Here is a 15,255-nt window from a genome sequence, read left to right as displayed (position 1 = left end):
ACAGTTCTACAAATGTCTTGCACATCTAATCTACTTCCTTTAATCTGTTCAAGGTGGGGCTTTCCATTCAATGATGCCAGATTAAAGAATAATTAGGCATCATATTGAATCTTCAACATAACCAGTAACCTTTTTCTCTGTCAGGTAAATGTAGTAGTACGGTATTTTCTTCTGGAGTATAAGTACACAGTGAGAACTATACAGGTGAGTTGCTTATCGTTTGAACTCTGTTGTGTGAAAGTTGAAAAGTATCTGAACGGGTATGTTTTGAACTCGTGTTCTTGACTTAACAAAGTGCCGTTCCGTATATTGCCTACGTTTATGTTTCCATGCTCTTCACAACAAAGACAAAATTGCACCGTTTGAGCGAGGCTTATTTCAGACCAAGTGACATATTTATTAAGCAGCGCTGAATATAAATTGTGTGTTCAATGCGGCGGGTCGAGAGTGAAGCTTTGGGTAAGGAGCCCTGGGTGCTTCGCGGTAATGACGGGCTGTAAACAAACCGGGGCGCTGAGGAAACAGAGGCAGTCCGCCAAGCTCATTCTGCATACATCACTTTCCACTTTATGTTTACCGCCTGGGTGTCAATGAGACCCGCCGACAGGCTTCAAATGAACGAGAGGGCTGGGGAGGCACGATGGTGCCGAGAAGGTGGGGATGAGGGGGTGGGAGGGGTGTCGAGGAATTCCTCGAACATGGCTTTGGAAAACAAAACATTTTGTGTGCCGGGCGAAGTGGAGCAGACAAAGAAGATGAGTGTGAGGAAAAGAGATCGACAAGAGAAAGTAGAAACCTGCACATGGTCAAATACTAATATGGAAACATTTCAAAATGTCAGATTGTTTTTTTTTAAACTACATTATAGAGCAGGGGTGCCAAACTCATCTCAAGAGGGCCGGACCAGTAATATCACAGCATAATAACGCATAAATAAAGACAATATTTCTCTATGTTTAGATCATTGGTGAAGGTTTTTGGATGATAACCCCTATTTTAAAGTCTTTTTAACTACTAACTAGAAACATAAAGACTAAAAATCCACCCATCAGCCCACTGTTTATCTGCCTGGGCTCTCCTCTGCAGATTCCCTCGCTTTGTGACACGGTTGTGCCGCCACTTTCATGACGTAATCCAATTTTAACGTCTTCCAACACAATAATATCAGTGCTCACATCAATTGCGACTGTGGATCAATGGTTTGCATGTCCGTCTAACAAGCAGAGGATCATTGGCTCAAATCCCAGCTCAGCAGGTCAAGCAGCGACGAACTAAGCCTTGTAAAAAGTCAAAATGTCCTTTGTGAAGGCCCCTGCACATCTGTCTCACTGAGGTGTAACGACGTTGCATCTCTTCAAGCGCTGCCAGCACTGTCATCTGCTCCCATTAAAATGTCCTCTTTATTGCTTCAAGAAAAGTACAGCGGTTCATGTCCAAATTGGCTCTTTGGTGAGGGCAGAGAGCTTCAACGAGAATAGTAAATGACATGAGAAATAAAGGTCAAAAGGCAAAAAAGGTTCAAATTAACAAGGGAGTGGATAAAGTGAGACTGGGTGATGTTCCATGAGCGCCTGCAGCGATCGAAGATTAAAGGGAGAGAAGACAACAGACAGAAAGAGGAAGACATCCTACATCCTCTTTCCAGTGGAAGTGACAAACAGGGTGCATCCCAAGTCTCTTAATTATGTTCCTGTTTCCCTCACTTGCGTCTTTTCTCTGCGTCATAGTCCCTCCCATCAGAGATGCAAGTAAACAACGCGAGGAGAGAGGACACAAGGAAAGATGTTTTAAGAGACATGAGACGTCTTTTCCTCTGAAGCGTCACGTGAAAAGACTTCTGAGAGAAGGGAAGACAGAGTGAAGAGTAGCAGCTGATTGTGTATAAACACAGCGCTCCTCCACCCTATTCTAGAAAATGCAATTTGTCTGATTTATTGTTCCTGTCTTGTTCCTGTCCCAGAGGAAAAGGGTGCAAATTAAATCTGGCAAAACATGAATCCAACGACTCTGTTCTGTGACCGCTTCGTCTTACACGATCACTCCTGTCTACCACACTCTACAGTCACAGATCTAAATAGTCTCTTGTCAATAACTGTAACTTTCAATATCAAATGATTTATCAAGTGCGAATTGATTACACCTTCGACATTTGGGCATGTCATTCGAGGTAATCAATGATCCCACGCACGGGGACCAAACAGCACTTGGAAGAATAAATACTGCCGATTCACTTTGAGTGTGTACGCCTGAGCATAAACCAGGGCAAGAATAAGGATGTTGATAATTTTAGAATTGAAAACAGTCCATGTAGGAACCTGGATGCATCAGATGTACCGGAACATGATGATAAAAAGACAGGAACTGAGATGAAAGGTACAAGAATGAGTCTAAAACGGAGGTTGTGTATCTCCAATGTCAAACACAGGCAGAGTGGGTGTTTCTTCTCCATGAAGATAAAAGGCCTCTCTTGGCCGCCGTGTCCAAACAACTCCAGTGTTCTCTGGTACGCTTCCAAAAAGCCTTTTTGAAGAAGGTGGTATAAATGAGACGGCTCTAGCGGTGACGGTCTAACAGCGTGCCGGATTTATTGAATCAAGGAGCCAAAACAGGACTGAGCGGTGGGAGATGGACACTCAAGGTGTTGAAGAGCAGATGTCTTTACAGAATCATATTTGACTTTTTTTTTTAAATTTGCTTCTGATACAATGATGAAATATAATATAATATAATTGAACAACTAATGAATTGATATTTCCATTGAACTATGTAACTATGTTTTTTCTGTCTTTGTTGCTTTTCATCGTGTCTGATTTCAGATTTCAATTATTTGTTGATATGATTCAGTTTGTATTTTTAAAATCTGAATGTCAGACATTGAATGCCTTACATTGATAGAAATATACCCAGAACCTTTTTATATACCCTTTATTGTTATATTCGTAACAAAAGAAAAGTATGTTTTTCATTAAAAAACAAATCACAATGTTGTCAATAAACAAAACAAATAATAAATTGAAATGAAATGCTGACATATAAACAGCTGCTGTTAGTCTCTGGTGCTCTTGCAGTGCCTCACATATATCTTTAGGTTTAGGTTGTACCGAGTAGCATTGAGTAGCATGTAATGTGCTGAAAGTAGTGTTACTATCTATGAGACTGAAATAGAGGAACATTTTAAATGTTAATATGAAAAAAATCCGGCTGACGCATTCCCGCCAGCAGATTGTAATAAACATTTCAGGCGCTGTTAATTAAATGTTTTCATTTTGTCATCACCGAAATCACAACTTGTCTGCAAGTAAAAATGACCATGAGTCCTTCATGACAGAATTCAATTATGCATGTTCTCCATTAGATGTTTTACAATGTTTTTTGCATGATCATAAATATTCAGTAACCAGCCGGTCGTGAATTCTCGGGTGTTTGAAGGGTGACGGAGGTCAGTCACAGCAGGAAAACGTTCATCCTCCAGGATGCAGCTTGGCCTCTGAGCTCCTATTGGACAACATCAGCGTGAATGATCTGGCTGGCGGTCCAGTCGTAAACACCGGTGGCGGAGAGGAGAAACAGATGGGCCTCTCTGTCAGATGTCCGTCCTTCCTCATCTGATCCATGTTTCCACTCAGTCCATGACCCAAATGTCTCCTGGTGTGAACTGTCTTCTAACACCTTTCCTCCTCTTCCCGGTCTGTGTCCTTCTAAACTCTGCATCACTCCTCAACTCTCTGCCTCTATGATCTTCTAGAAATCTTTCTCACAAAACACACTGTCCCTCTTCCCCCTGTCCCTGTTATAACACACACACACACACACACACACACACGCACACACACACACACAGGCACACATACAAATTTTGCTCTCTGCAGCGTGTCCTGCTGGATAGCGGTCTGTTGTGTACAGTACAGTCATCTGTTTATGAGTCACCGACATACTACACCTTGCCGCCTTCGTGTATTCCCGCTAGAGCTCACTGTGTCTTTGTTCGGGTGTAAACAAAGGCAAGGCAAACATTTTAACACAATCTACAGCGACTGTGCAAACTGCTGAATTAGGCTGTAAACTTTGGAGGCGAGATGCAGGGTGTGTAATGAATGCAGAGAGGGATTCATGGTCGCACAAAAGAGTGGTTGGGAAAATCAGTACTTACGTCGCCTTGTATAACCCCCTGGGCACTCCTGCTCTTCTTCATCCTGAGGGATGTTCAGCCAGATTCTCTGATCCGTTCTCCGAAAACACAGCTTTTTCCTGCTTCCCCTTCTCCGGGCAGCTTCACCAGCACGCCTGCACATGGGAGGCAGAGAAGAAGAAGGGGGGGGGCCTGATAAAGTAACCAGTTCCAAAAGTTATTCTGGCTCCCTCACAGTGGCAGTCATGTCTGCAATTGTGTTAAAGACTTGTGTTGTTGTTCCGACTTGGTAATGAAGTTATGAATTGTATTGAAATACAGACTGTGTTACACAACTTTGAAGACAAAGAAAAGAGTATTACATGAACTGTGATGAAGTACCTATCTCGGCCATATACAGAAGTGTATGGTTGTGGCTGTATTGGACATGTTGGCGTGAGGATGTTAACTTGCCGACATGAGCAATAAGCTCAAAGCACTGACGTAGGAGCCTCAATGCGGTTCATTCATGTTTGACTAAGTAGCGTGCAGAAATCTAAGTTCAGATCGAAGGCAACAGCAATTTACAGGGTTCGTGGATTTTGAAGGTAATACAAGTGTGACGACCCTCTTTGCTGCTGGCCCCCTGCAGGTGTGCAGGTGGGCGTGGCAGAGGGTCATTAGGAGATTGGGAACACCTGTGCTAATTAGCGGCTTTCTTAAAAGGCCCTCTGGTCTGTTCTGACATGTTGCTTTCTTTCTCTGCCAGTTGGGTTGGTGTTCAAGATTATGGCTTGTCTCTGTATTGTCCAACATCACACACACACACACAAACACACGCGCCCACGCACGTCAAATCCCCCTCATGCACTTAATTACTGAAAATATTAACTCCACATGCCAATGTTAACCTAGTTTGTGGTTAAATTCAATAAACCCTTTTCTGTTAAACTACTCATTTATCACGTATCAATGTCTGTGCAAAAATGTTATCACTTTTTAATTTTTCCTGTTGTGTGAATTCATGTCCTAATTAGCTAATTAGTTCTTGAGTTGAGTGGAAATGTGTTTTGTGAGGTCACAGTGACCCTGACCTTTGACCACTTCAGTGCAAATGGGTGCCAAATCTGCAGACATTTGCTGAAGGCGCTCCTGAGATATTGCTTCCGCGACAATGGATAACACAAATACAAACTTCCTCAATGTTACATGTCGTCAAACCGAAAACAGCTGTGCTGCAACTTTGACAAAAAAAGTAGGTAAATTACAACAGACACATTTCAGTTGGCTTTGTGGGTAACAGTGTAGTTAAATATAGGCAATTAACTATAGGCTAAAATGTGCAAAATGAAATAACCCTGGTGTGTATTACTGCATGTAATACACTGTGGAAATGTTTCTGTGAAAAAAAGTGATAGGGTGCATGTGTATGTGCCTGAAAGTCTGCTTGTTCAGTCCCGTCTGTCCGCCTGATTTGAATGCTGCGACTGTACACTCATCAATAATAGAAAGACCACAGCTGGAGGAAAATCACCAAAAGGCAGAGATGAATGACTAATCTTTGTGACAGAAATGAATTGATATTTTCCATGTCACCATCGATCGGCCCCACCTCCCTGTGGAGCGAACCCGTCACCCTGATTTACCGGGCACCGTGCTCTTGTGATGAAGTCGGTGTGCAGTAGCAGTGTGTACTGGTGACGGAGGCTGCTGTCGGTGCTTTCCGGGTTCTGCCGAGTCAAATGTCATGAAAAGAGAATTCCTCAGTTGCACAAACAACCATGCTCTGTTTGTAGCTTTCCAAACAACATCGATACACTTTGTGCGCAGCTTCCTGTTCCCCTCAGTAATTGTGAAAAAAGAGACATGGGAGGTGAAATGACACAGGGATTAGTTTTTGAGCGTCTGTAATATTCGGCAGCCGGTTCAAATCTCAGCAGGAGAGCAGAGTTCTTAATAATGTATGGGTTTGAATAGATGTGTTCATTATAGGTTTCACAAGAACACCATTTAAATTATTCAAACTTCATGATCAAGAGGTTTCAAGTTTAGGACGAGGTGGTTGTTGTGACCGCAACAGTAAGAGGAATCGACTTAGGGCAATGGGCAATTCATTATTCTCATAGACTTAAGAGTTTTATATTTCGATGCTATTAATATATTTTTTCTCTGAACTCCAAAGCTCCTCTTCTGCCAACCAAATGCCTGAACTATGAGTCTCCCCGATAGCACCATTTTAGAAAGTAGTTTCCAAGAAAATATTTTTCTCGCCATCAGAAAATGTTGTGATCGTTCCAGTGGATATCATTAACATATTAATATCAGCACCGACACCTTTGTCCTGTGCTCATAAAGGGCAAGCTGGAGTTATCCCAGAGCTGAGAGCTACTTGACAAAGCGAACTGATGGTAAGAGGTTATGTGTCCAGCATTGATTGTTATGATCCTATCCAGGTATTAAAGCTTCAAGGCTGTTTGCGAAAGCCCTCAGAGTAAAGGTCCAGAAAAGGGAGTGTGTCCTTCTGCTATCTGAGACACGGAGGGGCACATACACAATACACGCCGTACCTTGTGATGAGGAGTGGTCGGCCTGAGATAGACCACTTGTCATGAAGACAGGTGGCGTAACCCCATTCCATTGTTTCTGTGCTTCAAAAGTTAGTTTAAAAAGATTGTGTTGATGCCAAGGACTTTGAGTAAGAACATCACAGTTCCGGTTGAAACAACACATCAACACGGTTCCAAAGTCCGGACATTTCAACGTTGAATAGAAACAATTGTTCCTTTTGCTCAACGAGGCATTTAAATGCCACCGTGGATTCAAATGATGTATGCATGTGATGTGTGTTTGTAGGCCTGCAACACATTTGTTTCATGATGCCCTAATCTGTTGATAGATTTATGGTTTTGCTTATAAAATGTAAAGAATTGTGAAATGAAATGGCCATTAGACTTTCTCAGACCCCCAAGGTGACATCTGCAAATTGCTTGTTTAGCCCAACCAACAGTCGACAGTGATCATAATGAAAACAGAGAAATGATTGTGTTTGAGGTAGCTGGTAGCCGAATTAAACAATTCACATCATCGTCTGTCAATTGACTCATAAATGAAACACCAAATCATTTCAAAGTCTATTTCATCTCTTGCAGCACACTGTTTGGGGATACATATTGCAGCAGTGGTATGTTGTACTTGGCTTACCAAGGGCTGGCTTTTCTATTATGAACTTTTATTATAATCTATTGTCAGTGTACAAAGTAGCTTTTAAACACAACGTTTGGAATTAATTGTTGAGGGAAGACTGACGGCACACGGTCGAGCACTTTGAAATCAGTGATCACTCAGCTCATTATCTACAAAAAAACCTGCGGCTGAATCCCAGAAAACAATCTTCCCAGTAAAGCCTATTAAAAGTAATAAATTAAATGGTTGTTGCAAAACGTACATTTCCCTTGCCATCAGCACTTCGGTGAAAAGGTCAGGGCCGTGAACGAATCCAGGGATGAATAAGCCGGAGAGCATTTAAACCTAAATCCACGAGACGTGCACTTCTCCACTTCTTAGAGAAACAAGCTTCAAGTAACCTCTCATCTCTGTCAGCCCAGCAATAAGTCATCCCCATTGTGGTCGCCTGTACCTCTAGGAATAATTGCCTGTTTATGTGAAGCGGGCAATAAAATGCACGGTCACGAGGCAGCACTCGAGGTCCAGATTGTAAGGATTTAGCTTGGAGAGCTCTCCAGGGATCATTGTGCTGGGCGTATACGTCATTTACAAAGCAGAGGCCACGGACAAACTTCACTTTAAACATTAAAGCCATCAAACACGGCTTTCAGAGGCGTTTGTGTGCCGCAATCACAATTAATTAACTTTACAGTCACTCTTTAACACCAAATGAAGTCAGAAGTACTGTCAGAGAACATATAGCACGGTGTACGTCGAAAATTGACTTTACTTACCCAGTGTTAATGTATTCTGTATAAGAGTGTTAAATGGAGAAGTAAGCAGTGCTGGTCACAAGACAAGACAGCTGTCGACAACTGCAGCAGACCCTGTTTGTCTGTTGGGTCACATCCATCCAATCAAAACAGCTCGACACCCGCTGAAGAGAGTGGTGCAATCCTCAAACATGCAGCATTATTATTCATGCACTTCCAGTTCCCTTGTTTTTAAGTCAAGGGGGGGGGGTTGAGTGGCTATTTGGTTAGACGCTGTTAATAAGGTAGATTAAGCTAAAGAGATTTTAAAGTTTGGTTATACGACATAAAGTACAGCATTGCATATCCCACTTGTTTTTTTATCCCACATTTTGAAGCTTTCATGCGTCTTAAAAAATGTGGTTGCTAACAAGTGGTTAAATAAGACACCAGATGTTTGGAGGGACATGAAACAACATCACACCGATTAGATCCACCTCGTCAGTTTCGTTGTGTTAACATTAAAGAGAGCCTGTAATGTAATGCAAACTATTATTGTAGGAACTAGACTCCGATAAGATAGTGGCAGAGGACTGCGCAGCCACCACCAAGGCACAGACATCATCGTTTTACAGCTATTTAGTTATCTTATTTATTACTTTTACTTCCTAATCACTGAGTTATTTATTTGATGTGCAGTAGACTTGCGCTAATGTAACCGTAGTGTATTTTGTTAGCTCTCCGCACATGGTAATTGCACGTATGCTTTAAAAAGTATGAAAGTGTTCATTTGTGATGAATATTTTGCTAAACAACACATGCAATAATCAAATTATAATCTCATAACCGCATTGGATTTATGTGGAGGAAACTAATACAATACAAACAAGCAACAGAAAGACCTCTCGTCACACATCGGTCAACACCGACGTCCACTGATGGCATCATTGGTCTTTACCAATTTAAACATTGCGTTTCTGGCCCTGATGCTAAATGTTCAGATTTACTTTGAAGACATCTCTTCTCCAAACTCAGATCCTCCAGGTAAAAAAAAAAAAAGGTTTAGACACTGAGCTGAACTTTTGTGACCACATAAAAGGGATTGCGCAATCTTGTTTGATCAGCACAAAAATACATCTAAAATCAAATCATTTTTCTTTCCGACCTTGAAAGAAACGCCGTGGTTCTGACTGAAAGGATCGAGTGAGTTGAGCTCACCGAGCTGAGATACAGCTCATATTACACTTTATATTTAGTTCAAAGACCAGACATCAGTCTTCTATCATATTCCTTCTCACTGGAATCATTTTACGTAACATGTTGCATATTGAAAGCATTCATCTCTCCAGGTCACTCACTGACTATTATGTGTCTGAAAATGTGTTAGAAATTGCAGCTATAGATTCTCAAGTAAATTTGATTTAAAGAAAAATACGTGACTCACTGATATGGACAGATTTATCATTGACACTGGAATATCTACGTGGATTATTGATCTAATATATAAACAACCATTATGTATAAACGGGTTGCTACTATACTGTATCGGCACGTGTCTCGTGTACAACAGCAAAAACACGTGAACTGTGTTCACTGGGTGCCATTTGATCGTCAGGTCAAGTCTCTTTAATCCTATTTGCAGATTAGATCAAATAGACAAATCAATCTTAATGTCATTTTTACACAACACTATTATTATAACAATCAATATTTAGGCAGCAATGAGTTTTAAGGCAAAAACTCTTTTCTAATCTTATCCCTCCTTCCCACACTGTTTGCGTGGGCATGTCCTCCACACAAGCAGAAGATGCACTTCTTGCAGGTAGACAATTTGCAATAATAACAACCATAAAATAATATAAACATTCTAGCTTGTTTAAGGTATTAAGTCTATATATATATAAATGATAATAATATGGTAATAACATAATTTCTTCTATCATGTAATTTAAGCAGAAACCAGTCAATCTTCACCCCAAAGTCCTATAAGCTCTATGAAAATGTCACACAATTGTCAACTTGGATTACTTATCACGACCAAATCAAAACAGCCACAATGGAAACTTGGCTTTTTGCATTTGCATTCAGTGCCGTGAAGCTGACTCCGGGAGAAAGGAACGTTTGAGACGGGGTGAAGGCTGAGAGGAGTTTGTTGAGGAGGAAGAGAAACAACACACATTTGTGGCAGCTGAAAGATGACGTCAGCGTGGAGGCCACATGCTGGGAACCCACTGCCCTACTGTACAGACACAAAGAGAGAGGGAGAGAGAGAGAGAGAGAGAGAGAGAGAGAGAGAGAGAGAGAGAGAGAGAGACTGTGTGAGTCTGTTGTCACCGGGTCATGTGTTGTCACAGGACCATTTAAGGAGGGTCTGCTGCCGCACCATTCGTTTGTCACTTTGTCGCAGATACATCCTCATTAGTCGCCTCATGAGTCTGTCACTCTTTCAAACAGAAAGTACAAACTGTCTCAATAATGATGTCGCAAACGGCGTTTTATAAAGCTTAGTTTGGGAACATGGACCACGCCCCGAACACAGCTCAGTTTCCCATAAGTACTTCAGCACAACCAAACCGTTCACTTCCTCTTCGACTCAGTTTCCACATCCCTCCCCCAACCTTGTTATTGTCTTCCTATTTCTCTCTCTCTCACGCTCTCTCTCTCTCTCTCTCTCTCTCTCTCTCTCTCTCTCACTGGATTACACTAGGGACCCTGCACCACCAGCGCTTCTGAAGAGTCGACCCCCACTCACAAGTCTCCACTCGCCCCGTTCCCACCACAACCCCAGACGCCAGCTCATCGCACCCCTCCAACTTTGTTTCTACGTCCCCCTCTACCCTCTTTCCGTCTCCCTTAAACCCTTCATCCCTCGACCCCCATCTCTTATCCTACATCCCTTAAGCCCACGACCCCCCCCCCTCAGCCCTACCCCTTCCCTTCCTCCCTCAACCCCTTTCCGCTTCCTAAATTGGACCCTCTCATTTCATCTCACAATAAACCATCTGAAGCCCATATCGCTATCAGCGGGGTCTTTGTTAGTGAAACAAATTTAAAAAATGGCAACGGAGGCACTCCAATTAATTTAATTTGTTGCTTTGTTGTGTTTTATTGCTGTTGCACTTATGTCAAACGACAGAACACATGAATCAACATCATAAAAGGAAGTGTGGAGCAGATCTTGAGACAATCACCGCCCACGATGGACCACCGAGCTGGACCTGCCGTGCCGGACCAAACACCATCAAAACAGAAGTCAGGTGACCCAGGGAGGAGAGCCAAAATGGGAGGAGCTAGACTCACCCAGCTAAGAGCTAAGGCTACTCCACTCCTCAGCCTAATCCTGGCTAATGTCCAGTAAAAGGAAAATAAGATGGATGAAATAAGCCTTCGGGTTAACCCAGGAACGAGAGGTCGTGCCCACATCTTCCCAGAGTCCTGGTTCTGTTGTTGGAGATGGACGGACCACAGAGAGGAGAGGGGGCGGACTCTGTTCACATCAATCCTACTTGGTGCTGCAATATTGTCAAAGTTAATGGACAATGTCTCCCTGACGTCAAATCATTTATGTGTCTATGTCTTGTTTTTCCTGTGTTGTAAATGGACTCCAACTGCATTTCACCGTGAATCCCTTTGTTCCGTAATGACAATAAATTATCTTTGAATTTGGCGATAATAGCCCCATCCCTTAATTAAGAACAACTACATCTCTGTTGTGTAACACTCATTTGTTTCTTTATTCTTTGGTCGTCTTCCGAATTTATCGTAGATAATATCTCTTTTCCATTCTTATAATGAGATGAAAGAGGTGAACGAATGCTTAATTCATGATGAGTATTTAGTGCTGTTTTACTGACAGAGACCTATCAAACCATTTTAAACATGAAAGAAGGAAATGAGAAATAATTGGTGGGCCAGCACACATGGCAACTGTGACTGTGGATGAGTCACTTGATTGGAGTTGCGGAACAGCCCAATAATTATGGGAGTGCCACTCTGTCAAATTTGAACACCCACATACACATAAACTAATTACCCCGTTGTATTCAAATCACCCCATCCGACGCCTGCTGTATGTATTGTGGTTCAAGTACTGTCTGTGTCGGCACTTCATCCGTTATCCATTCACAGGCCTTGCCGTTAGAGCTCCAACGATTAAAGCTGTTCATGGGAAATTTGAATAAATGACTTGGAGAGTAAGGAGGCAACAGAAGGCTTGGCAGATTCTGCAGGATTTGGGGCCCAGAGGGGGCCTCTGGTGATGTCACCAGTTGGCAACCTCCATGTCAACATGGCTGTAAATCCCTCAGATGACAGCTGAGACAGACATGAATCCGTGTGCTGCTTTGAGAGACTCTTCAGGTTGAAGTGAATCAATCAGTGACACTGTATCAATATCGATATCAATATCAGGGTTGCAAAGGCATGCTCCATCACATGCATACATATCTGCAGCGGTTAAAGTGGGCCGTAACAAACAAAGCCAATGCTCTGAATGGAAATTCATAAATAATAAGGTCAAGGGGAGTTCATTCTTAGTGTGCTGCAGCCTAGAGTTCCTTCTCGTAAATGCCGTCGAAAAACTCAATCAACAAATCAGAAAGTAATGTCGCCCCCCGAGTCATCTTCTCCTGATCTTTCTGAGAAGCAGCCATTGGAAGCGAGGCCAAAGCGAGACTTGAGCTTCGCCCACCGCAGCGAATTCGTAGAATCTGGAATCTGAAGCATGAAAAAACCTGAGGCGTCTCAGTGAGAGTAATGCTGGTTTTAATATTATAGGGGTGGGCAGTACATCCCGTAATATTCATCCCAGACCCCCCTCACTGTACAATTTTCACCAAACATTTCTACCACAAGAGGAAGAGGAGAGTGATGAATAAAACATATGTTGATATGGAATGCGTATGCTTTGTGTTTGTTGTTATCTAGTGTTGGTCTTTTGGAGCACCAAACCTAGGGGAGTGGTATACAACAGTTGTATATTTGGCACCGTTAGTATCTCTAAAATAGTCTACAAACGAGACTCACTGAGTCACTGAATTGATACGTAATAAAACGGAAGCGTATCTGTTCTGTGGGACGCGCGATTGGTGGACGTCAAAAACTATTTCTATGTGGATTGTGGTACAAAAAAAGGTTACAAATGCTAGAAAGTATCATCTTTAATACTGACCAACATATTGTGCTGCAGACTCACTGTGTTTGTTTTTTTCAACCAACAGCTCCATAACACATAGAAAAATGACATCCTCTGCTTGAAAACCAATGAATAAATCGTATACACTACTTAGTCAGCAATAAGGCGTCCAATAAAAAACTGACTTTGACCACAATAATCCCACCCAGACACCATACAAATGTACTCACAGCTAAACCTCTTTTCCTTGGGCCAGTGTTGAGAGGATGGGTGGGAACTCACGTCAGCAGACTGTCGACCTGGAAGACAAACAATGTATGGATTACAAATTTCACACATCACACACAGCATAAAAAATGCCAATAGTATGGTGCAGCAGAAATGTGATTGATCAGCAACAAGAACCCCTGACAGTATCCCAAAAGGGCAACATATTGCCCTCTGACAAGCGTCGCACATGGATGTACTTACACATGATTTCCCAACAATATAACTACTTTTAAGAAGTCAGACTTGAAGGCAAAATGTGGAGCTATAACGGTGGGAAGCAACTAAGACGTGTGAATCCCAGTTCAGATTACCATCCAGTGCATATATACACACACACACACACACACATGCACACAACACTTTCTGTCTTCACAATCAGCTGTTGATATTTGGGCTTTTTAAAATCACAGTTCCCACGATGACAAACACTCGCCCAGTCTGCAAACCTAACGGCCGAGCGCAGACACGGCGCGTATTCATCGTCTGAAAGCGGAACATCAGTGGTTGGCAACAGAAGAGGCCTAAAGTAACACCAGTAAAAACCACCAACCAGCCAGTAAGTGAGTCATCAATCTGGTAGTCCAAGTCCTTTTGACATGAAACTGATTGTACGTGCTCTGTCGTGTAGCAAAGAATTAGAAATCATCTTAGGACCAAGCCAGGCAAAAAACATGCAACAAAAACCAGAAAATGTATTTACAAATAGTTTCTAAAGCCCCAGAACTAATTGGGTTACTTATGTGCTCTGTTGTTTCAGCACTGACTGAGAATAAAAGCTGAGTTCACGCACCACATGACCGGGGCACGGCAGAACGGCTGTGAACTGGGCTCAAAGGGACGTGCACCTCTGAAATCGCTTTCCTAAAATGAAACCTGATATTTACTACGGTGGCATAATAGAAGAGCTTTGTGTGAGATGCCAAACGGATTCACAGCTGCACAGAAATATTTGAACAAGAAGCACATTATTTGGTGTTTATTTTACCTCGATGCATGCGCCCCTGTGCAGCAAGGAAGGGAGACTTTTGTGTCACTGGAACAGCAACAGTTTGGTTTCATATTATCTCACTTCAAATACAGTGTGACTCTGCTGTAGAGGCCAAACGACTTATTGTGGTAACTTTAATATATATATATATATTGAAAGGGTGAGCCAACCAATCCCTAACATGGAGACTATGAATAAAAAACTGTTCTAACACAGACTATACACTATTCACTATTGAGTCTCTATATTGACTCAAGTCAGACACATTAAGTCCCGACATAAATATGATGTTGATTTCTACTTGCGGGTGAAATAAAGGGCCTAACAAGTGCCATTTATTTTCGAAATGTCGATGGTGGACCTCATTTAACTCAGACTGCTTTGCTAAATGGACAGTGATTGATCGTGTAATGGCATGCAAAACACTCCAGCAAGCACTCCATTTTACACTTCTTTTTTTTTTTCCAACCCTTAATTGTCCCAAACCCAAATATATATGTCAAGCTCAATACATAATATAATCTCTTCCACGGGAAAGCCTTTCCCCTTGTCTGACCTCATCACCATCCACACGTGTGTGTGTGTCTGTGTCTGTGTGTGTGTGTTGTGTGTGTGTGTGTGTGGGTGTGTGTGTAGGTTGTGTCCAGAGCAGCACGCCATTCGGTTCGACACGTCTCTCAAACTCGACACACCGAGTGAAACTGAACAGGTCGGCTGACAAAAGGAGGCGAGATGCCAACAAAGTCCTGCGAGAGATGAGGAGCCAGCCCACGTACACGCAAGACGCCGACGTGATGGGACTGAATCAAAAGACCTTTCGGTGCAACCCAAGATGCAT

The 15,255-nt window shown here is 42.4% G+C and overlaps 1 protein-coding gene across 1 annotated transcript in view; it reads right to left on the bottom strand.

Moving 5' to 3' along the window:
* The window catches only part of LOC137803611 (3',5'-cyclic-AMP phosphodiesterase 4B-like), a 44,178-nt gene that overhangs the window by 28,487 nt on the left and 436 nt on the right, over positions 1-15,255 (bottom strand). Inside the window, exons 2-3 of the mRNA XM_068602235.1 lie at positions 13,390-13,458; positions 4,151-4,284 (exon numbers count right to left, since the gene is read on the bottom strand). Of these exons, the coding sequence (XP_068458336.1) occupies positions 4,151-4,192 (42 nt within the window). The 5' untranslated portion in view covers positions 4,193-4,284; positions 13,390-13,458. The remainder of the gene's footprint in view (positions 1-4,150; positions 4,285-13,389; positions 13,459-15,255) is intronic.

This window comes from Clinocottus analis, unplaced genomic scaffold (genome assembly GCF_023055335.1).
Source record: "Clinocottus analis isolate CAN_PGR_092001 unplaced genomic scaffold, fCliAna1.0.p SCAF_11, whole genome shotgun sequence".
Lineage (NCBI taxonomy): Eukaryota > Metazoa > Chordata > Actinopteri > Perciformes > Cottidae > Clinocottus > Clinocottus analis.
The sequence above is the reverse complement of the archived record's forward strand: the minus strand, read 5'-3'. Positions and strand labels throughout refer to the sequence as shown.